Source organism: Nanorana parkeri, unplaced genomic scaffold, assembly GCF_000935625.1.
Source record: "Nanorana parkeri isolate BGI_ZX_2015 unplaced genomic scaffold, ASM93562v1 scaffold129, whole genome shotgun sequence".
In the NCBI taxonomy this organism is placed as follows: Eukaryota; Metazoa; Chordata; class Amphibia; order Anura; family Dicroglossidae; genus Nanorana; species Nanorana parkeri.
This window is the reverse complement of record NW_017306397.1, coordinates 1673006-1697824: the sequence shown is the minus strand read 5'-3', so window position 1 is coordinate 1697824 and position 24819 is coordinate 1673006. Positions and strand designations below refer to the sequence as shown.

Here is a 24819-nt window from a genome sequence, read left to right as displayed (position 1 = left end):
TCCCAAACAGCAGCACTCAATATGCCACGACTCCAATAAAAATTTTATTGGCTCCAAAGGATACCCGCCCAGCCCCTCCTAAGGTCTTGCCTGCGCCACTCTTGCGCATTTCACCACAAACGGGTTTAATCATAGATGTTTTCATTGGAGTCATGGTATCGGAATGCCAGTATTTAGGATCTAGAGACTAAACCAAGTCTGTCTGGCTGCACCTGGCCTGCATGTACACTATTACTCTGTCAGGAAGGATGAATTCCTTTGAATGCTTGTATCTTCACTGTTTTCATTGACTTTTTTTTATTGCAGGAGGTTGAAACACTGAGCAACTCAAAAGCTATGAAAGAACTGACGACTGAGCAGCAGAACTTGCAGAAGGAGTTTGAGAGCTTGCAGACTGAACATATGCAAAAGATGGAGGAATTGTATAATGAGCAACGGGACTTGGAGGAAAAGCTGAAACAAGTAAAGAAGCAGAAATGCCTGTGTGATTCAAATTCCGAGAGGGACAAGGAAACACAATATGCAAACCAGGTGAGAGAGGTGGAAATACTGTAGCACTCCAGAAGATGCTTGGGGGAGAGCTCAGGTTTAGACTGAACCGGGCACAGAAGCAAGCTCCTTCTGCTGCAGCCCAATCAGCCTCGGCCAGGGAATTCCCTTCCTGCTGTTGCACGTAAGCAAAGGGGCGAGCTGCAGTGACGTAATTGACCTTATATGGCCACAAGGCTATATTTGGTAATTGAGATTGTATGCACATTATATGGCCATGTGACCATATAAGGTCACTGATGTCAGCACAAGCATCCCTCCCCTTTGTGCAGCTGTGGGGTGCAGAATGCCCTGGTCTGCAGTAAGGAGCTGAGGTTCAGACTGGGTTTCATCCGTACTCTGGAACTTTCGGGCTTCATTCATAAAACAGCAGTATGGTCTTGCCATGGCCAGACTGCTGCTTTATGGAAAGAAAAAAAGCATTTTTTCAAAGCACAGTGGTGTTCTTTACAAATGTGCATTATTAATAAAGTACCATTCAAATGAATAAATGGAGAGGGGAAAAAAGTAGAGTGGAGGAAAGCCCAGTCATGTGACTGGTCTCGCCTCCAATCACAAAATTCTCTCTGCAGTGTTAATTAGGGAGAACTTCAAAGGCTACCACCTGCTCCTCTCCGCAATCTCTATGCTATGAATGGGCTTTAAAATGCAGACTATGGTGTCTAGTGGATAGCGGTATCCACTCTTCACTATAAATAGGCCCTTTTTGGTTTCTAACAGAAAATGAATTTAAAAGATCATTCCACCAAAAAAATGGCTTGATGTCCCTTATTGCCAAGGAAGCATTTGAAAGCCGGGTCAGTTGTGACCATTAAATGGAACATGATGGATACCATTTGCCGGAAATAGTGTGTTTAGCAGGTCAGACATACAGACTTGATTGCAAGCCAATCTGGCTATAAACATGCAGTTTGAAATACTGCTTAGAGCTTTCAAAGTGTGGAATCAGGAAGTGCATGTTAAACACATGTAATTAGTTTAGTCTATAGCCCGACCACAGGTTCTCTTTAATCCCAACCTTTCCTCACATCCACTGTACTTTCTGCTTAAGTCTACAGCCACAGCGGCACCTGCCCCACACTTTCTTTTTTAGCTTCGTATGCCCACCGCAGCATCACTTTGTGGCCATCAGTATACGATTTTGGATTCACTGCTGCTACAAAAATTGAGAAGATTGAGGACAGCTTTGCTTTAAAGTGATTTTACAATGCATGTCATTTTTGTTGGTCTTGCAGCTGAAGCTGAAAATGAAAGTCTGCCTATTACACTTTCTGAACAGCTGACAGTGTGTGAAAGTGTAATCTCTGGAGTGTTAATGCAGAGTTTGACTCAGTGGTACTGCTTGGAGATGTGTACATTTGAATCAGATGTAAATTATAACGGGATTGCAGTACTTAGAAGCTGTTACAGAGAGTGAATATTATTTCCTACAAACTAGAAATGTTTAGAATGTAGCCTCCTTTTTGAATTTGGAATCATGGGGACTGATTGATGTATTGATGTGTTACAGGAAACTAAAAATGCGTTTCCTGGCTGTCTGTTGGAAGACAAAAGCAAAAGAGCTCACCGGCGTCTTTTATTATATCTAGAAAGAGGGAAAATTGATACACTCAGAAATGGAGACCTTGAACAGCATCACAAAAGGGAGGACTGCTATCTAGAAGCCACAAGCATGATCATTGATGTGTAGGAGGATAATCCACTAGACGTAAAGCTGGGAGTTTTGTGAATGGAACAAATGCCTGTGCTGGAGCGCAGAAGCCTGCTGCCTGACCTCCTGTTCCCTCTTGCCTCATGGTTAAATCAGTCACCTTATTCGTGCATGTCACTGTAAGAAACGAACATTTTCAAAAAGCCAGTTATAGCAGCCCAATATTTTTCATCCAGGGTTTTTCTTGAACCTGAATCTGGACAACTAGTCCCTTGTACCCGTATGCACGTGCAAGTTGATAGATCTGACCACGAAGCAAGAGAAAATGGAAGATCAGGCTGCAGGCTTTTGCACTCCAGCACAGGTGTGCGTTCCATATACCGAACCCCCAGCTTTACTTCTAGTGTATATTCTTCCTACACATCATCTATCATGCTTGTGGCTTCTAGATACCAGTCTTCCTCTTTGTGATGCTGTTCAAGGTCTCCATTTGTGAGTGTATTGATTTTTACCTTTTTTACATCTAATAAAAGGAACTTGCTATGCCTGTGCGCTCTTTTGCTTTTGTCTTCCAGTTTCCATGAGTACTCCTCCCCTTTGCTTCCAAGAGCTGCCGCGCTGGACTTTTTAGCACTCTTTTTGCTATGTGGCTACACTTTATCATTTCTTGTTTCTATCTTTATACCTGATCTTTTGCGCTGTTCAGCTACAACACTGTGGTCTAGTATGTCCTGTCTGTCTATGGCAGTATTTTCTGCCCTAAACAAGCATGCGGATTGGAAAGTCAGAGTGAAGTCAAAACTCCTGATCTGCCTACTTCTACGTGATTAGGGACTTCAAAAGTATTGAAGCTCCTGGATCAACATGACTTCCAGCTATAAAATGAATAATAAAAGCCGCGCTGTGTGAATAAATCTACAAAGTATCAGATATAATAGTTACTGGCCATGAAACAATGTGCAAAGAGTAACAATGGAAAAAATGCATGTGTATAATATGCACCTCAGTGCAAATATGTTGCTACAAAATATCCATAATGAAAAATCAAATACAATAGACACTAGCCGTGAAACACTGATGCAATGTGAAAAGAATAACAACAAGAAAAAAACGCGTGTGTATAGCATGCACCTCAGTGCAAATAATAGCTAAATAGATAGTTGAACTCCTGAGGGTGCACTGGGAGTCTGTACCTGAGAGGAGGAAATCACTGGGAGGTGTTCGGCATCAGGTGCTTCCTCTACCTGGTTTGAATTAGGTGAACAGCGCATACAGACGCTGGTGGGTCTCTGCTAAAGGTGAGGTGCATTCCAGAAGATGTCTATGTTGATGGTCATAGGAGACTGAAATTACTTTACATCCACTTTTATATCTTCTATTTTCTTAACGGACCAGGATTATGGACATTTTTGTAGCTATTTATTATTTGCACTGAGGTGGATGCTATATACATGCGTTTTTTCTAGTTGTTATTCTTTTCACATTGCATCACATTGTTTCACGGCTAGTATCTATTTTATTCGATTTTTCATTATGGATATTTTGTAGCAACATATTTGCACTGAGGTGCATGTTATACACATGCATTTTTCCATTGTTACCCTTTTCACATTGTTTCACGACCAGTAACTATTATGGCCCTCCTTACCATCTTGTCTTGAATTGTATTGTTTTTGAAATGTCTGCCCTATATTGTAAAGCACTGCGCAAACTGTTGGCGCTATATAAATCCTGTATAATAATAATAATATCTGATACTTTGTAGATTTATTCACAAAGCGCGGCTATTATTATTCATTTTATACTATATATCTGACCACACAGATTTCAGGTGCTGCTCAACTTGATTGGAATAGTGGTGCGAGGTTTCACATTATCCTCTAATGACTTTCAGCTAGCATTTTTAAACAGCCAGTTATGACAGCCCCATATTTTTCAGCCAGGGTTTGTCCTTGAACTTAAACTGTAAAGAACTTGAGTTATCTCCCTACATTCACAAATGCAATGTAGATTTCCAGGTGCGGTTTGAAATGTAAACTCACCCAGAGCTACACAGGCAAGTGTTTTGAGGGACGCCCTTTGTAATTTTTAGAGAACAGGCGTTTGAATTCCGCTGACTTCATGTGATAACAACTGGCAGTCCCTTGCAAATACACTTAGAAGTGCGCACCAAGGGATTTTTTATAACTCATATTAAAGGTTGAGTGGACTTTCAGATTTTAGCACACCTGCAGTCTTTTCTGGAATTCCACTGATGTGATTTTGCTAAGTTGCCGAGTGTGTTTTATTTAAAATGTGGAAAATCACCTTTTAGCAAACAATGAATAACTTTTATGTTCAAGGTAGAATTAAGGCTGACCTGTCACATGGTGTTAAAAGCAAAGTAAGCCTGCAGCCCGGTAGCACACTACGTTGCTTCTCTGGCTTCCTAATATGGTGCTCCGGCCTCCTGAGAAACCTGAACTTCCTCGTATGAATCAAACATGCATATTTCCTCTCCCATCCCACAATGCAGTTCTCAATGTTTGAGCAAACTGTTACTATGTCCAAGCACAGTTCCAGGGGTAAAATAACATGCTAAGCACCCTAAAGATCATATGAAAATAGCAACTTTTTAGAAAGCAGAATTTGTATTCTACTGCACATAGCAGACACTCTAGTGGTAAAATGTGGCATTGCAGGGTATCGGCTATGCAGCTAAATGTTTCCTTTGTTTATTCTGTAGCATGGTACAAAATGCTTAAAAAATCTCCAATGACAGGCTTTTTACCAGGTAAAGAGAATCAAACTGATTGCCATTATCTTTTACAGCAAGTCACAGATTTTCAGGTTGCCTGAATATATACAGTATATGCAGATTTGTCAATCTGCTGTAAATCATGCAGTTCATAAATCATGATTGCCTGAATGCCTGCATTGTTCGACTCTCAGCAAATAGGAATTCACCCAATTTTGCATATTAAGGCAGTCATCTGTATCCACTGCTTATTATAGGCCGAGTATGATAGTGCTGGTGGGAAGTAAACAATAGAAACAATTAATATATTGAAGCATGCTATGGTGCACATACACTGCAAAGGATAGCTGTGGTTTCATTAGGCATATTTGCAGCATTTTGTCTTCATACATTATCTCCATCTAACACATTAATATGTTTGTAAAAGGGTTGTATTATGATTGGTAATTTTGGGTTTGTTTGGTGCCCCGCAGGGATTCTGCCCTCCCCGTACCTCCAAGACTGACTAGAAGGACAGACTGGAGGGGGCGGGCACAGCTGTCAATCAGGCAGCGGGTGGATGCTTTCCGGCGTTGTCAGCATATAGCAGGCAGTAGCTTGCGATATGCTGACTTTGGATCATGGAAGTACATTAGTTAATGTACTCCTGTGACCCAGAAGAGACGTAAAGCCAAAAAGAAGGTTTGGCTTTACATCTCTCAACTTTTAAACAAATAATTTTCATACACTATCTAAAACTAAAAAAAAAAGTGTGGTTATTGTGTCAACAAGAGCAAACTTAAAATGTATTTCTACTTTTGCAGTCAAATTTGAGAAAACCCCACTATATGTTTGTTATGTGATCCTATTCACACCGCATAAACAAAAATAGTAAATATTTCTTATCTTTTTGATGTTTTGTTTAAATTTGGTACCTAAAATCCTGAATAATCATACCGCCAGGGAGGTTAAGCAGGCAAGATAACCGATTCCAGGTTTTGCTCAGCACCTTCACGGTGATCTCTCCTAATGGAAAGGCTCCGAACTGCAATTTTGAGGATTGTGTTTCTCTCATTCACTTAATTAACATACAATGGACAAACCAGCTCAGACCCTTCACCCCCGCACAGCCTCTCCGAACATTGCAAAGAAATATAAGCAAGTAGAAATGTTAACCCTTAAAGCCCTAACCAAGTAAAAGCAGTTGAAACTGCAAGAAACATGTATTTTTTTTAATTTATTTTTTTTAGCTTTATGCTATGTGAATAGGAACATGTAACAAATATGAAACAGATGTTATCCCAATCTGGCTGCAAAAATGGAAGTACACTTTAGGAAAACTATAATCTCTTCATATGATGATTTTTTTCATTCCAAAATAAAATACAACCAATCAATACAATGCTGTCGTCATAGTTGAACAAAATTAAAAAAAAGGAGAAATATTCTAAGTTTACTATACCATTTGATTAATACATGAACAAACTTATTTGTAGAAAACATCACATTAGCTCAGAAGCAGGTTTAAATAGATGCAGTGCCATTTCTGACCACTAGAGGGCTCCTTGTATAAGGAGTTGCAGTCACATAGAGTTGTGTTAGCTAAAACAAGACTTCACATTGCTTTTGTTGTGCACTTCTGGTTCCTAGTGGAATTCTAGGTTCCATTGACACCTAAGTGTGAGCATAGCCAGGCAATTTAGAGGCTTTTATTTGCTCACTTGTAAGTGTGTTTTTTTAATGCATGCAAGTTTAGCAGAATTGTGAGTTTTAGCCCCATAGACTTAGAAATAAGAGCGCCTGACAAATGTCTATAAATGTTTGTTTTTCCAAGTGGTTTTCAGACTCTCCCATTTCAATCTATAAGGCCAAAACACATGGCTAGAAAATGCCTAAAATGTCAAATAATGTGCATACTGTGGTTAAGATTTCTTTTGGCTTATGCATGCAATCTGCTGTCTGTATTCCCACACATACAGTTACAAGGCTTACTTGCTAAAATTCATGGCAGCAGGCTTCATCCAAAAGTCTGCTCAAAGCAATAAAGCAGATTCTTTCTACATTCTGCCACCCTGGACTGATGAAAATTAGAGTATGTGGCTGCTTTGGTCCAACCAGGACATCTGCTGTATTCAGACTTGTTGATAAATGAGGCCCATTGTGAGTTAAATGGAAACTCTTCAGCTAATACTTACCCTTTACCAATAACATAGTCATAAGTAATGTTTTTTATGCCTCTTGCTTAAACTACACTGTTTATGGTGACTTACAACAACACTTTTTGTATCTTTCTTTAGCTCTTAGAATTGCGACAAAGACTGGACCAGGCTGAAGCTGATCGGAGAGAGCTGCAAGATGAGCTACGGAGAGAACGGGAAGCCAGGGAGAAGCTTGAGCTTATGATAAAAGAGCTGAAGCTTCAGATATTGAAATCGGCAAAGACTGGTAACGGGCAGTAGACGCACAGCTCACAGACCAGTCATTATATTTGAAACAGGGTTTATATTTTGACGTGGACTAGGATGTGAGAAGTTTTTCTTGCTGTGTACCATAATAGAGGGGTTACTGCCAATGGGAAGTAAGACATCCTAAATATACGTGGTTCCTAACTACTCTAAGATTGGCATGCCTGCCAGATTCATGAGTACCTTTCAACTTGTCCTCTTAGCTAAAGAACCTTGTCTGCTCTTTCTCTTCGTATTGCTCTTTGTAATGTGCAGTAAACTTTTGGCATCAAGAGCCTGTCCCTGATATTGTCAGAGTTGTTTAACGGCTTGCAAGAATCAACGTAGTTCAGATGATCCACCACTGGTTTGTGCTCTCCAGACGAGACTTAGGATAACCATATACTCCAGCATTGCATCCTGTGTGCACTTTCTGTTCCCATATGTGTGGCAGCTACTGTACAGTCCCACACTCTTGTAGACCAGCCATAACATAATGCTGCTACTAATTTTCTCTCTCCATGTTTTCAGTGCTGATCTCATTTTTATTTTGTCCGTATATAAGAAGCCCTGAAAACTTGTCATGTCTAAATTTTGTGGGGTGCTTTTAACGTTCTCTTTGAAACTTGTACTTCTCCAGCTCAGAAAAACAGATGGGCATGTATGCATTTATAAAAGTACAACATCTTCCAGTGTTTCATATTGACAGTTAGGAGTTTGCCATAGTGACAACATTTACATTTGTTTTGTAGGGATCAACAGCTTGTGTGCCACAGGCCGCTTCTGTCATGCAGTAAGATTTGTTTTTATATTTTGTATTTTATGGTTTCAGTTGGATTCCTGAACTTTTTAGACAAATGTGTTCATTTATACACTTTTTTTTTTTCCCCAAAGAGGTTGCACTTTAAAGCTGAGCTCTAGGGACAACCGTTATATACACAATTGAAAGGCATATATAGGAGCTGTTTACCTGTCAAAGGATTTGTAATTCCGGGGCCTCAGTCTTGTGATCAAGGCACCTGTGCCCCACAGCCCAAACAGATCCTTGTCCACTACACCAGCAGCAGCACAGCTTGGTCTTGAAAACACCCCCTGTTTAGACAACAAGGGAGCAGCAACAAACTGATTACATTATTCATCTGCTCGCTCCTCCTGTCAGTGTGTCAAATTATCAGCATATATGCTTTGAAACAGAGCCTGACTGGGTCCTGTTGCTACCCCTCTCTACTCCGGTCTGTGTACTGCTGTACAGTGGGTTACAGCAAGCTGAAAAGACAAATTTGGGTACTTACACTGTTTTTTTTAATAGTTATTAAAATATTCAATGGTTTATGCTTAAATCTGCTTGGAGTTCAGCTTTACAAAAATGTGCTCCTACAAAAAAAAACACTTCCTGTAGCAATATGCAGGGAACAGCCATGATGTATGCGCGGCACCATCTTCTGTATCAAAACTTGTCTAATCCAATATGATAATGGCACTGTGTGACTGTCATGTTTTAATGGAGAGGTAACCGAGAAAAAAAAGCTGCCACTCTTGAATTATGAAACGTTTGGTAGGTGGGGATCCTTTCATATTGGAGAACATGGGAGCAAGAGTTCACTCCTTAAATGTAGAACCTTTTTAGGACATAGATGATCTTTTATCAGCTCAGTCACACTGCTAAGTTCTCTTAGGGTTGATTACTTTGCTTCTATCACATGACATTTAATGTGCATAAGAGATCTTCAGTAGCATAACTGAGCGATCAGTCTACCACAATCGTTCAGCGTCGCACAACAATCGCTTGTTTTAGGAGATTCTTGGGTGATTTTTTTTTCTCTTTCAAGTATACTCCACGAGATTTATTTCCTAACAATCATCCAGCAATCTTCTGTAGTAGCACAAAAGGATGACTTTTGCACTAGGAGATTTTTCCAATTTCCGAGATTAAATATTGCCCATGTAATCTTAGGCTTACTCTGATTTACAAAGAAATCACTGCCCTTTGTCCTATGTGCTGAATGCGTGGAGTCATATCACTTTACATCAGAGGTGCTGCGTATGGGAAGGCAGTCTGCAGAACCAGCGCATTTTTACAGCTGCACCGCAATAAGCAATAAATGAGTGAAATTTATATCATAGCTATTTCGTGGCTGTTCTGCATAATGTAGTGAGTTACCCTATAAAAATTAGAGAAAAAAAAATATAGATTCAAGTGCACTGATGATAACATCCCAGGTTTCCTGCTTTGCATTCTGTTATGTTAAAGGGGGGAAAAAAGATAATGAACTGAAAATATGCATCTATATTTCATGACCAATTTTTGCAGTATTGTGCAAACATATGGCATAGCTATAGATGATAGTTTTAGAGACATTGTTCACTTAATATTTGAAGTAATCCTATGTTGATTATGTTTTTAATGCATGGAGTTTTTATATTTGAAGCAGGGCTGGACAGATCCGAGGAACCAGGTAGCCAATGCACCATAAAAATGAAGGCTGGCGTCTACCTTGTGAGGTTTTCTCCAGTTGTCAATTGAGCAGACTCCTATAAAAAAAGTCCTGCTGGCTACTGGATTGGACAGACAGGCTCCTAAATTCAATATTAATTTGTCCACCCCTGATTTAAAGTGACACTGTCATCTTGCTTATGCTGAGCAAAGTGACGGTTTGTCGGCCATGGGCCCCCCTTTAATACCCTTGTGCTGACCTTGCATGTGTCCCCTTGCTGCTCTTACTGCTGTTGCAGCTGGCAGCATTACTGACCATTTCCAGGTATGAGGGAGCATGTGACAACCTTCCATGTGACAGTGCTTGGGTCTAGCAGCCAGTCGCTAGGCCTGAACACTGTCACATAACCAAAGGAGTGACATTACTACTTCTTCTGGTTGCTGACAACAGTAATTTCAGTGCCGTCTGCAACTGAACGAGTGGCAAGGGAGCACAGGCAAAAAGTGTAAGGGGGTTGAAGGCGGGGGCAAAGGTGGACAATGTCTCAATCTTTTTTTACTCCTATGTATACATTGCTGAAATCCGCTAAGCACTTGCATCTAAATGGTGCTCCAACCCTTTCTGTAAGATTAAAATGAAGGTATTTTATAGGTCGCTCATGCTTCTATCAATCTGGAGCACACAGACATGGTACATTTTTGGGTCCCCTTTGGGTGTTTGGTACCTTGTTAAAAATAGCTATTCCACACAGCAGATCTTTCATGAAATAGTGTTTCTGTACCAATGTACATTCATCTGTTAATCTGCCATATGCCTCATTTATATCTACTGCTATGCCTGGAGGTTTTACAGCTATGACAAATTTCAGCTCCACCAGATAATAGTAATAATGTTATAGGAAAAGGGGTGTTGGAAATGCCAAATTCAAAAAATTAAGTCTTCCTTTTTACCCACTTTTGTGTTTTTCTGATCTGCTGACAGTCATTCTGATACATGGCTGTGGTGGCACAGAGTTCTTATTTATAAGAATGTCGCGTGCCAGAGATGCTACAATCCATATTATCTGCTCTCCAGGTGCATAAAAAAAGATACAGAATTATATTTAGAGATTTTAACAGCTCCTTTATGTTAAAGTAGGAGTCGCATTGCTACTACATATTAGCACATGCAACCTGCTTAGGTATAAGCACCAGCTTGGCCATCACTGTAACCAGATGGCAAGTACCAGTCCCATAGTATTGCTAGTGACACCTTAAGAAGCACCTGTCATCTACATGTACCTTGAAGCCATTTTTGTTGGATGCAATTATATCACCAGGATGGTAGCTTGACAGGACAACATGAACAAGTGATTCATGAATATTTATCATTTCTCATGAAAATTAGTTATGAGCGATTTCAGTGAATTGATTTATTATTTTGAATATTGTTTCAAATTTCAAAGTGGCTGCCACTACTATGCATTGAGCTGTCCATAGACACCAAGGGTTGATCGTGCAGGCATGATCAGATTTTCCTTATATAATGCTGCCACAGGAACTCTATATAATTGCGGGTTCAGATAGAACTTACAAGTTTCCTCTATGGAAGTGAGAGAAGGGGGAGTGAGCTGAGTCTTGGTTATTAGCAAGGGAACAGTAGTGAATGGGACAGGTTTTCTAACCAACTAGATTGACTGTTCCACAACAGCAGTGGGCAGCTGATCAGTGATGGGAGATAGTCATCCAGTCTAGCAAACGACAACTAGATTGGGGATTGTTTTCCTAAATCTGTGGGTACCCTAGGACAGGTGCACTTGGAAGGTATATGGTATAACCATCTACTGTATTAGTTAGATTTAGATGAAATGTACTTTGATTTCCTGACTCCAATGTAAGCCTAAGCTGAATTTGTATTCACTTCTTTTGTCCTACCATACCTCAACTCTTTAGTACCTTGTACTTGCCATTATCCTCCTCATTACAATACTGTCTCGGGACACCTCTTTTCTAGCAAGTCTCTTTTTGACATCTAGGTTTAAACTCCAGGGTGATATCAGATGGGCAATTAACCAATGCGACTAAAGCTGGCCACACACCGCCTGGTATTGTTTCAATTTTGATCTGCCGTCGCTATAACTGGACTGACTATCTTTTTCATTCTAAAAGCACAGTGTTTTGAGGAATGCTGTGCTAAAACATAACCTTTGTGGGTTTTAGGTAGGAAAACATATTTTGTTATAAACCAGTGTTCTGTTTTTTTTTTATTATGTGTATAAAATCTTTATTTAATAGATAAACATGTAATCAGTAGTACAATCATGACACTCGCTTAGCAAAGCATGCTGTGCTTTTTAATAGGAAATGCCTTGTTTAAAGTGACCGAGCCAAACAGCCCTGATTCTGCTAATACAGAGATAGGGGGTGTCCCTGCTGCCTGTCACTCTGGAGTTTGTCTAATCTCATCTCATTCTGGCTATTTCAAAGCAGATCTATAGAATGAATTGGAGAAAGCAGCTGCTTTCCTGTTTGCAAGCGGTAGATATAAAATATGTAATCTTTCATATGTATCTGTTCAAAAAAGAAAAAGCATTTTTTTTAAATGTTATTTTTAGTACACAATACAATAAACAAAAAACACCCCTATATATTCCCTTTAAGAGAAATCTTTAAACCAGCATGAAGAACCCATCTGATATTGCCCTTTATATTAAGAGTTAAACAAAGACAGGGTAACCAGTACCAGCCCATTAGTTTTGCTTTCTAAAAGTAAGGCTAGATTCAGATAAATCACACTTAATTTAACTGCTAAAATATTGCAAAGCAGTATTTGCTGCTAACAAGAAAAACCCCCTACTGATCCTTTGTTGCCGTTGTTGCTTTTAGCTTAATTTAGCTCAACAGGTTTTATTACAACAACCAACCCAACTTTACTTCCATTTCTTTCATTACTGCCTTGATTAAATCACATCACTCTATATATTACACAGTACATTGTTTCCCTTTTTAAATATGAATATTTTTTGTACTATTTATTACAATAAGTTCTGTAAATACACAATGTTTTAATGTAGAATAATTTTGGCATAATAACAATGTGAATTCTTGTCATTATTTTATCTTTTACAAAATTCTCTTTTTGAACTTATGTAGGTGCCATTGTTTTAATTTCCTTGCCGATTTATCTTTTTATTTGCTTTTGTAAAATTGTATATATTGTACATTTTTATCTGTATTGTAATGACCTTGCTCTGAAAGCGTCAGACCATACATTGACTGCTTACGTGTTCATTGGCCTCAGGCACATTTATATGCCAGTTGTAAAGACAACATGTGCTATATGGTTATGTGGTGTATTTGTTATATAGCATGCCTCTTTTTGTAGATTTGTGTAAAGTGATGATGGTTTGATTCAGTATTTCTGAGACTGATGCAAAGTTCTGTCAGCGCTTTAGTTTTGTTTTATAAAACGGTTTGGTTTGTTAAGCCCGAATTGGGAAGAGGTTTTAAATGTCATGATCATTTTGTCTTTTTTTTTTTTTGTAGGCGACTATGTAGGAAGAAGGATACACAACCATTTTGAATTTAATTATCATGCTTGAAATAAATAAGTCCCAACCTTCTCATCCTTTTGTTCACATATCATAGGAGAGTAACAGTGAGCCTCTTAGTCAAAAGTACATGGAGGCATTGCTGTTCTTGCCGGTAGCAACCAAATTCTTCCCCAGTTTACTCTAGCCAAGTAACAGAGTTAAATGAAAAATCTGGTTGCTATGGGCAACAAGAACAGTTCTTTAGACACGTGGTCATGAGATCACACTATAACACACTATAAACATTTAGTTAAATAGGCCATTTGTGTTTTGTTTTTTTTTAATACAACTGAGATTTAATATTGGTAGGTATTGATGACCACCTAATACTTTTTCTGGCAATATGCTTATAAACATATTTTATTTATATGTATGAATAGGCATACTTATTTGTGAAATGTGATTTTGCCCATCAGAAGTTGGGTACTATGATCATTTCCAGGCCAGATAATAAGATTGAAAGGTAAATCCAAACAAGCTTAATGGACGTGTGTTCAATTAGGCATTTAAAAAAATGACGTCACCATTGGCGGCAATGGCAATAAAGCACTGCAGTATGGTTTAATCAGAGGCTGTGTAGTGAGCAGACTAACTTACTTACTCAGGGAAGCAGGAAATAAGCACTTTGAGGTATTCCAACATCCTAAATTCTGGCCTCCTAAAGGCTTCAGATAATAATAATAATATAGGACAGATCTGTTGTCTGCTATGTTAAGTCAGTTATTTTTCTATGATTCAATGAGGCATTTTGTGTCCTCGAAGATATACTTCTATATATAAATTTTTATTAATGTGAAAATTATTTGGATCTAGATTAGCCATATTATTCTATTGAAAGAAAAAAGCATTGGATGTTGTAATGTTAAATTAAAATTATGAATTTTGGGCTGTGATGGCATCAAAACTGCCCCATGACTGATGCCTGCTAGAATCACTTGACAATTTTGCTAATTAGTGGTTAGTACCGATGTAACTTCAGAGCATCCCGTGGCCATTCAGCCCTTGTCCTTCCTGCTTTTGAAATTCTTCTCGAAGGATACCTTTTTGTAAAGGGCCTCTCTGGAGACCTGCAGAATAGCTAGTCGTGCAAGCGTTTGAAAAAAGTTTAATATAACGGGGCTGTATAAAAAGGCCCTTGCTGCTAATACATGGTTGTTTGTAGTTTTCAGTAGTTTTTACATTAATACCAAAACCGAATTTTTATTCAGCGTTTTATGTAATCTTGTAGAATGAGTGCAAGTAGTATCCTTTTTTTTCACTTGAGATATAAGCTGTGTACTTTTTATAGGTCTGTGCTCTCGGCAGCACCCTCTTATAGCGTAGACAGGGCCCGCTAAGCCTACAGCTAGCTTCTGCTTAGGCCTACTGTTCTGTAGGCTGAGGGAAAGATTTTGGTGACTTTTCCCCAATTTAGACAAATGTATGATGTGTTACAATTGGGGCCTAGTCACCGATTTTACCTCTGGCTCACTAGTAGCAGAGTTAGCCACACCACCATTTCCAGTTTTGTGCCCGACTTAACAGTGTACACCCAAGCTTCTACTTTTGCCAGCAGGCCACACTTGGACTTGTAAAATCACAAATCTCGGGGGCCACCAATTGAGTACACCAGCCTTTTAACTTCAGGAGCTTCAAAATGCACACTTTGCATACATTTCTCTGTTTTTTTAGGCCAAATAGTATAGTATAATCTAAATTCCAATGTTACACGTGCTAATAATTAGTTTTACTTTTACAAATGACACTGCCTGAGCTGATATCACAAGTCAAGTAAAATGGCTGCTACCCCCAGACTTACTAAGATTTTTCTAGCCAATGTTTTAGATATGCAACTATGCACATTAAGAAGAACGGGGGCAAGAGAAACATCCTTATTTTTGTATGCTTTTCCCTGTAGCATAACATCTGTAGCTTAAACTTAATACAGCTTTAGGCAGTAACAGAATTTATAGGAGAGAATGTATATATTTGGGGGTCTGTGCACAAAACAATGCTTGTCTTTTGATATGTTGTCGTTTTTTTTTAACTGTATTGCTTGATGATTTGGATTAGTTCAAGAACTTGTAGGCCTCCTGCACATGGGCACCAACATTGGTGTCTTGTGCATTTACAGTAGCCCCTGGAGCTCTTAATAGTACTGGCTCCTATAATTGTGGATAACAACAAGCTTGCTTTATCTCAGCCTTTCTCAACCTTTTTCCCCCAGGAGGAAGCTCTAAAAAATAGAAATTTTCAGGTCTCTAGGAACTCCTGCTAAAGGTGAATGTACTTACAGCTCATGGTGTATTAGCATTATTGTAGGGAGTTTAACATATAAGGATATAGAGTATGGCATACCTTGAGTATTTGACAGCCTTTTTTTATCACCCACCTGCTGTATAAAAGGTTTCTTTAAGTCATAATCTTGAAAATAAAAAATAATAGAAATAAATGCAGAGAGGCTGAATTGTGTTGTGCTGCAGTAAATGGAACTGTAATGTCACATTGGCAGCTGAGCTTAGAGCGCACATTGTGTGTATGAGGCAGCTAGTACCATGTAACTCTTATTTTTAAAAACTTATTTGACATGATATATGTACCTTTTTACATAATTTAAGTGAACCTGTTAAAATAGTAAAAAGTATGACAGCTGCTGCCTTGTTTTTGGAGGCGTAAGCTGCAGGGCTGTCATTTTTATCCTTGCTTCTTTACATAGTAAGATTTTGGACAAACATGCATCCAGTAAAGCATCAGGACTCCTGATATACGCATGCAGGTCTGTGATGCAAAGGATTCACAGTGACAGTCCTCCTTCAGAAACAATTGGGCAAAGGTACCTCTCACTTCTATTTTGACAGGTTGCTTTAAAGCAGTACTGGTGTTTTTATTTTCTGCACTTTTTGATTTGTGAAATATGCATTTTAATTATACTAACATTAGCATGTATGATTCAATTCCAGCAAATTGTTTAAGAGTGGAGCTTTTGCCTATATCATGCAGCAAGGTTTAATTTGGTAAGTGGAATAAGGAGTTTAGTTGCTATGTGTACCAGCTTGAAGTTTGCTCTAGTATTCACAATGTTCAGATTTTTACAGTAAAGATAGTAAAGTTTCACAATATGCAATTCTATGCATTTTAGTCCTAACACTGATTTTATGCCATTTTATGGAAGGACAAAGATTCCTAAACAGGAGAATGTATTTACCCCCTGTAGGTTAATAACCACAAGGAAACCAGATTATATTTGTATTTTTTTCATTTTTTGAAGACTGTTTTAAGAGGAAAGAGAATATCTCATTATACTTACTCTGTTATTCCACCACTATACCATAGACTGCCACTGTGGTGCATTGTACAAATAGAAGCTACTAGATCAGCCTTTCTCAACCTTGTAACTCCAGAGGAACCCTCACATTTTTTTCGAGTTTCCGGGAACTCCTGAATAAAACCATGATCTCTACATCTACTGTTTCTGGTATATTAGTGTGATCAGTACGTTGTAGAATGTTTTAAATAGGAACACATAATACAGTATACCTAACATATTTGACACCCAGGGATGATCCCCTTTTACACCCTCTTACTCGATACAAGATTTTCAGTAATAATCTTGAAATTAACTGAATAACAGAAAAAAAAGACAGGCAGCAAAAATTGTGGTTACCCCTAACTTTAGCAGACAATGTGTGGTTGCCAATGTAGGTAGAAGATCAATTCACCATTGCCCAGTGGTCAGGGAACCCCGAGTAACCTCAGGAGGAACCCCAGGATAGGAAGGTAGAAGATCAATTCACTAATGGTTACTGTACAAGGAACCCCAAGTAACCTCGGGAGGAACCCTAGGGTAGGTAGAAGATCAATTTACTATTGCTCAGTGCTCAAGGAACCCCAAGTAACCTCAGGGGGAACCCTAGGATAGGTAGGTAGAAGATCAATTTACTATTGCTTAGTGCTCAACGAACCCCAAGTAACCTCAGGAGGAACCCTAGGATCCCAGGAACCTTGGTTGAGAAAGGCTCTGCTAGATAGTATGTGTTTTTGCACGGTGGTCTTTTATTCAAATATGATTGAAAATAGGAAATACAGGACAATACTTAAGTACTCTGCTGCGAAAGATGTCTATATGCTGCTAAGAGAAGAAACATATATTTATTTCACATCTGCCTCTTTTTCTGCTGTGCTTCCTGTTTTTTAAAAGCATTGTGATCACAAATTAGTTTTGTGCGTTTGCCTGTTAGGTCATTTAGAGAAAGTTCTTCCCCTAATTAGTGACACCTATCCCCCAATACAGGTGAAACTCAAATAATTAGAATATCGTGCAAAGTTCATTTATTTCACTAATGCAACTTAAAAGGTGAAACTAATATATGAGATAGACTCATTACATGCAAAGCAAGATAATTCAAGCCGTGATTTGTCATAATTGTGATGATTATGGCTTACAGCTCATGAAAACCCCAAGAACCCCAAATCCACAACCTCAAAAAAGTAGATTATTACATGCAATCAATAAAACAAGGATTGTACATAGAACAATATCGGACCTCTGAAAAGTACAAGCATGCATATGTACTCAGTACTTGGTTTGGGCCTCTTTTGCAGCACTTACTGCAATTACTTTTGCTCAATATTCTAATTATTCGAGTTTCACCTGTAATTGTCAAAACCGTATAATGTACCTCATGGTTATTTAGTGCAATCTAAGATATAGTGCTCATTCAGTTTCACTGTACTATAGTGGCCTTGTAGGCTTGTTGGTAAAACCCACAGGATAATTGTGGGATAGAGACTGAAACATTGTTGTAGCATTTTAATTAAATTAAAGTAGCTTGTACACATAGCTACAGATAGGTCACAATATCTAAATTTTAGGCTTATTCAATAATAAAAAAAACTCCTAAGCTACCCTATATTGTCCAAGTGTAAGTTGTTGTTTTACTTTATTTTTGCATTTAATATTAGCAGTTTCCTAATATATACAGTTAAGATACATTAGTCAGTAAGTTACTAATATTTTGCTTGTATTGCTGATTACGTGATGTTTGGATAACATCGTTTGCACTGGATCATTGGGTAAGCCAGTGCTAAAATTAATGATAACAGTTCAGTAAGCCATCGTGTAAATCTATTTGATAAAGGATGATTTCTGATTGGCTGCTATGGCCAACTGCCCTTTACATGCAATCATTATGTTTTGTCCTGCCGTAATGAGTAACCCCCTGGACATTTTCACCCAAACATGGTGCTGTTTCTGCCTCTAGTTGTCTCATAAGCAAATAACACAAAAATAATTGCTTTTGGCTTTGTGCCTTTGTGCATAACCTGGTGCTATTTGGGACTGGCAACTACTCTATGAAAGCCAGTGGTAAAAATCTAGCAGTGTGCCAGCCAGGACTACAAGTGTGTTTTCACAAACTATATCATTACAGCATATAGCACTGTGCAATGTGCCACATAGCACCCAGTCAGAAAGAATCAGATCCACCTACAGCATAATGGAAGCTGGTTGTCCTGGATTACTGCACTTTGCACATCATCATTTTTCTTTCAATTGCCTTATTGAATCGGGCCGACCCTCTGCTGCTACTTCTCTGATAGCTGCCAAATTGCAGTAGGTATATATGGATCCATAATGGGTTACCATGCGATGTGCTGTGATACAGCGAACATGCGATGGCTAGGTGCGTTGGGGTGTCCTTAAGAAATAATGGCACCGCAGCGTACCAAGCGCTGCAACATGTGATGCAGGATCCATGCGTGCTCTAGCACCACGAATATGTGAATGGAGCCTTACGCATAACCTATACCCATAAAAACAATGACTTGTGAATTAATATCTGTACATGTATGGAGCTTAAAACAACACATACATGTTCATAACACTGCTTTTGGTAAAGAAAAGTTATGAGACATGACGTGGAGTAGCGCAATCAAATTTAAAGCCATAATTCATTTTGGAGGGGATGTATGTTATTTTGTGTATATTTTATTATAGAATATATTGAATGTGTATTTAGTTTATTTATTTTATCTTAATGTGGCTTGATATTTTACCTTTTGAAAAACAAAGGCTTATTATTTTAATTCCGGTATATATTTTTGTTTCTGATTTGATGATATAATTTAATTGATAATATGGTAGTTACGACGCAATGTGTATAATTTATGGATGTGCAATATGCGCACACAGTTCACACCCCCTTTCCTTGCTTTTGGTAAAAAGCTCATTAAAATATGGATACATTTGCTGCTTTCTTACTTTTATATTGTGTACGCACAGTGGGTGGTTGGCATTTGTGATGTGCTCAACCTAATCTTTGTTCAGCAACTGGCTGTATAGAGGTCATACAGTAATTACCACAAGGAATCGTGGTTGGTTTATAAGAAAAATCTATTACCATTTAGTGCAAAATAAGAGTAGCAATAGTGTCTGTGTATCCCAATGCAACCAGACTCCAGTTCTCACTTTCCTACCTGTGCAGATTGTAGGAAATGTGGTATTGTGTTGCTTGCCAGGGATAGCACAGAGCAGGACTTATTTGCACATCATATGCCGTATGGGTTCTAGATAGCTACTTGTTGAATAAAACTCATCATACTTTGTGTTCCGTGAACAATGACAGACCATATTTGTATGCAGCCTAAAAATCCCATTAACCTTGCAGTTTAACGCACATTTGCACAAGTAGTTGGCACTCCTACATTAAATATTGCACACCTAGAATTACTCGGTAGCTCATCATGCATTATTTCAATGTGTATGCCTTTTAGGATAAAAGACCTATTTCAGAGTGAAGATGAAGAAAGATGTTATTTTTCCGTAACCCTATATTAAGTTCTCATGCATACTCAAAGTTATTTATGTTGCATGATAACATAATGTAAAATGTGAACTACTGAATAAAGAGCATGTATAAAAATTAAATTGCAGACTTTGTGACGACTGCAAAAATGTCTAAAACGAAGAATGCTGCTCGCTGGCGGCAGAGTTCTCCGGTTTAGAATATTTGCCAATGATGTAAATATAGATCATGCTTTAAGTAACTGTGATTGTGAATTACATCACTCAGAACTGTCCTCTACCTCACAAAAAACTAACAGGTGTTTTATAAGGTTTGAAATGACAAAATTGCTTTCTGCTTATACCTCCAAAATGTATTTTTGTGTTGTTCTCCATTGTCATTCCTTGTACATAATGAAGACAAATGTTGGATTCAAATCTTAATAAAACATGATGTGGTGACTCTCTATTGTTGTTTTTATTGGAAGCTCTGAATACAGTCAGCAGAACACTATAAATTAAAATGCACCAGCTCAGCTCCAGCCAAAACTGTGTCCCCACTGGGTGCATTGCCCCTCACTTCCTGGAGGTGAGAGGAAATCTCTTAAAATCCTCTTAATAAGTATACCTGCACTTTATCTCACAGCATCCAACCAGTGCCCATCCCAAGATCACGTACCTTCCTATGGTATAAAGTTTTTATCAAGCACAGCTGCTGCAGCTTACACTTTGTGCTCAAAGACCTTGCATCTAGCACTTGCCTGGTGATAAAGGTGTCCTTTTTCACAAACTATAATGGTCGTACCTCAATATCCTGCTAATATAGTCGATGTCAGGAATGGGCAACCTCGGCACTCCAGCTGTGGTGAAGCTGCAAATCCCATAATGCCTCCTTGGAGTCATGCCTGTGGCTGTCAGTATATTCTGACTCCGATCGTTGTGATAGCGAAATATATCCCTTGCTGAGACCTCTATGCCTGGCCTGTATAAGCAGATATACTCACTGCGGACAATCCTCGTCAGATAGCTGAACTCGTCAATACCGAATCATTCAAAAGAGGTGTTTATTCTTTAACATCAGGTTACAGCAGATGATAGGAACAGCAGTTGAACGGTTATAGTATTGTGCGGTCAGAAAATGATGCCTTTCCTACGTACTGTGCAGATTACATGTGTGTCCTGTTACATGTGGCTTTCAACTGTGCCCATGACACAGGAAGTACTGCACACAGGAAGCAGGAAGGGGCTACACTAGGGGGAAATACATTGTCACATGAGGAATAATTACAGAAAACATGTTTGTTACAACAAAAGGCCACTAGATGGCAGCATAGGATAACACATGAATTTAGCTATGAGAAAATAGTTAGGCAAATCACACTATATAAATTCTAACCTATATAACAATGCTAATATTAACTGAGGCTATGCATCTCATATTCTATGCCCCTATTGTGGCGGCACACAGTACCTCATGGGAACTGTAGTTTCACAATAGCTGGAATGCCAAGGTTGCTTACCCCTGATCCACGGTTTGTGAGGCTGGATATTTAGAACAAGTGAACCTTGGCTACAGGTAGGTCCAGCAGCTGTAAACTCAGGGACAGATTAAGGCAGAATCGGGCCTTAGGCAAGGTAGCCACTTTGGCCTCCTGATCTCTTCAAATTATACTAATAAGGATTGCACTAGGCACAGAAAAGCTGCTCCATCTGCATTGTCTGCACTATTGTGCCCAACCCCATCAGACACCGTCTACAAGTGTATCATCCGTTGTGCACAGCTTTGACCAATGATCCTTTTACATTGGTATGCTGCAGAAACATGAAGGTTGTAACTGGCCCCCTGGACATCAACCAAGCCCTGTTCTTAATCTAACATCATACTTCCCTGAGTTACCAGCTCCCTTCCCTCCTTGCAAAGTCACTAGCTGAATTGGATATCTATTACAAAAACAAATAATGAGTCTCTTGACTTCTGGCCCTTTAGTCTAGGCATTGCTCACAGACAGGTGTAAACCAGAGCCAGAAAGGGATGAAGGCAGGATAGGGCCCTAGACAAGGTAGTCGCTTTGGCCTCATCTTTGCAAGTGACATTAATAAGGACTACACTAGGCACAGAGAATCCACCCCATCTGCTTTGTCTGTGCTGGCATAGCCCACCCCATCAGACATGAACAGAACATAAGTGCATTATCTGCCGTGACAGGCAGGCACACAGCTTTAAAGGATAATAATATTCCACTGCTTTACTGCAGAAGCATGAAGGTTGTAACTGGCCCCCTGGACATCAACCGGGCCCTAGGCTTCACATATAAACCCACTTTCCCGCAGTTACTAGTTGAATTGGATATCCATTTTAAAAAAACAACTAAATATATAAAATTACTTATAGGATTCTTTTTGATTTCTGGCCCTTTGGTCTAGGCATTGCTGAAATCAATGGAACCTGCCTGTAGCCTTCTGAGAAATCTACATTACCACATGCAAAAAGCAGTTTACACTGGGTTCAAAATCTCACAAGAATGTTGATGCTCATATTGCCGAAAGTAAGAAAAAATCTAGAATATCTGGTGCCAGATCTCTTCATCAGTAGGCTGGCTTAAGAATCCAGGAAGAGTAAGCTGGCTTTCACATGGCAGCACAGAAGTAAAGGAGAGTCAGCAGTAGGAGTTCTGGACTGTAGAAAACAAAGGGATCATAAGGGCTTTCGGGTAGTAAATACAAGTTGGTAACCACATAAGTAAAAATAACCTTAATAGTATGATCAGTTGGGGAGGTCCTCTTTAATAAAACAACTATTATGATGCTAAAAAAATGTGACCTATCATTATTACATTGATCACAGAAAACATACTCCAATGGTGGAACTATCTTTTAACATCAGTAATATAAAAATGGGGGGAAAAAATAATCCCCCCACTTTAGGTTTACAAGTATTTTGGTAGACAAAACTGGCCATCACTTGTAAAACATAAAGTTTGCAAAAACTAATTGACCATTGCATACGTGTCAATATAGAGGCTCACATACAAAATATATCCTATGGCTTCATTCACAAGGGCATAAAGAACAAACATTTGCTATGTGTTGGTGAATCTTAGCTTTGTAAATCCAAAGCCTGTTCTACATAAAATTTACCAGTACATGAATAAAATTAAAACGGCTTGCTCTGCTTTTCATTGTGTTGTCTTTTTTTTCACTTGCAAGACTCGAAAGGCGTTGACATCCTCCAAATAAGTAGTTCAAAGAAAAGTTGAGTTGCTGGGGAGAGTGAGGCTGGTGATAGGCGGTGAGACAGAATGCAGCGGTGTGTACCGTTATGGGAGAACAAATGAGGCCGGCTTGAAAAAGAAGTGTTAATACTTCGAAACGCGCTGCCTCAAAACTACATTCCCTCAAAACTGCTCTATTCTACGCTCTCTTCCTCCCAGCTTCAAATCTTTTTCCCTCTACTGGTTCTCTTCCTACCATCTAAAACATGCTCTGGTCATCCCCTTACTTAAAAAGCCCTCACTGGACCCCACCAGTCTGCTATGATCTTTTGCTATGATAATTGCTCCCTCCCCATTGGCCTACCTCTAAGCAGGCTATCCTCCCTTCAATCTATCATGGATGTTGCTGCCAGGCTGTGCTGTGCCATCAATCTCTCTCTGCCAATCGCTCCACTGGCTTCTAGTTCTATGTTTTATTTAAGTGGTGCAGCAGGCTGAAGTTTGCTTTATAGGTATACATGTAGTTTACTTTTTTTTTTTTTTAGCAAGAAAAGCCTCTTTTGTGCACTTCCCTGGTTTAGTTTCACTTCATTATTGGGACCTGGTTTTCCCTTATTCATGGCTAAGCTTCATCAATCCAATAGGACTACCCATACTGTCCATTGAAGTAGTCCCATTGAACAGCTTAATGGCAGTTGGCAGGGCTTAAATATAAAGCCAGAAACAAAGTAAAAGCAAGAAATTAGCACGGGAGAGGCTTTCCTGGATACAAAATGCCAATAACAGGCATGTTGTCTTCAAACATTCTATTTAATGTTTAATATGAAGTACAAGTTCATCTAAATACCCATCAACATTTAGTAAGCATACAAGTTCATCTCAATACCCATCAACATTTAGTAAGCAGTGTAGGAATGGTATACCTGTGATCCATTTTTTTCAGTGAGGAGAAGTAGACATTTTCACTGTAATTCCTAAAATATCAAATTGAAGAAATATAGCCAGCTTCTGGTATTGTTCAATCTCTCTGATGATGATCTGTGCTTGCACAAAGATAGACGTACAGCCTTGAAGATCATTCTGGAGCAGATGCTTTATATAAAGGTTAAAGTAGATCTTTACAAAAAAGGCAGAATTTTCATTGCAGACGTGTCTCTTCTGTAATAAAGGGCTCTGACTTGCCTGTTCGTGATCTTCTGGCTGTGCGGCTCAGTGTACAATTTTGGCATATGCCGGGATGAATGAATGAGTTGTGTAATCCCGGCACAGCCAATCAAGATGGCTGAAGATCCTAAACCTGGAAAAAGAAAAGGTGAAGATGTCGGCGTCAGTGAGGGACTTCATGGATGTCACTTCACTGGAGGGGAAGTGAGTATAGTTGCACTTTAATTTGTGATAAAGCAGTGAAGGTTAGAACTCTTGCCAGTCTGTCTGTGCCCCCTTAGGAAGATTCACCCCCCCCCCCCCGTTACTACTATAAA

The 24819-nt window shown here is 39.0% G+C and overlaps 1 protein-coding gene across 1 annotated transcript in view; it reads left to right on the top strand.

The window, feature by feature from the left end:
• SKIL (SKI like proto-oncogene) overlaps positions 1-7481 on the top strand; it is a 41345-nt gene extending 33864 nt beyond the window's left edge. The window contains exons 5-6 of the mRNA XM_018553771.1: positions 307-531; positions 7214-7481. Of these exons, the coding sequence (XP_018409273.1) occupies positions 307-531; positions 7214-7375 (387 nt within the window). The 3' untranslated portion in view covers positions 7376-7481. The remainder of the gene's footprint in view (positions 1-306; positions 532-7213) is intronic.
• The last annotated feature ends 17338 nt before the right edge of the window (positions 7482-24819 follow it).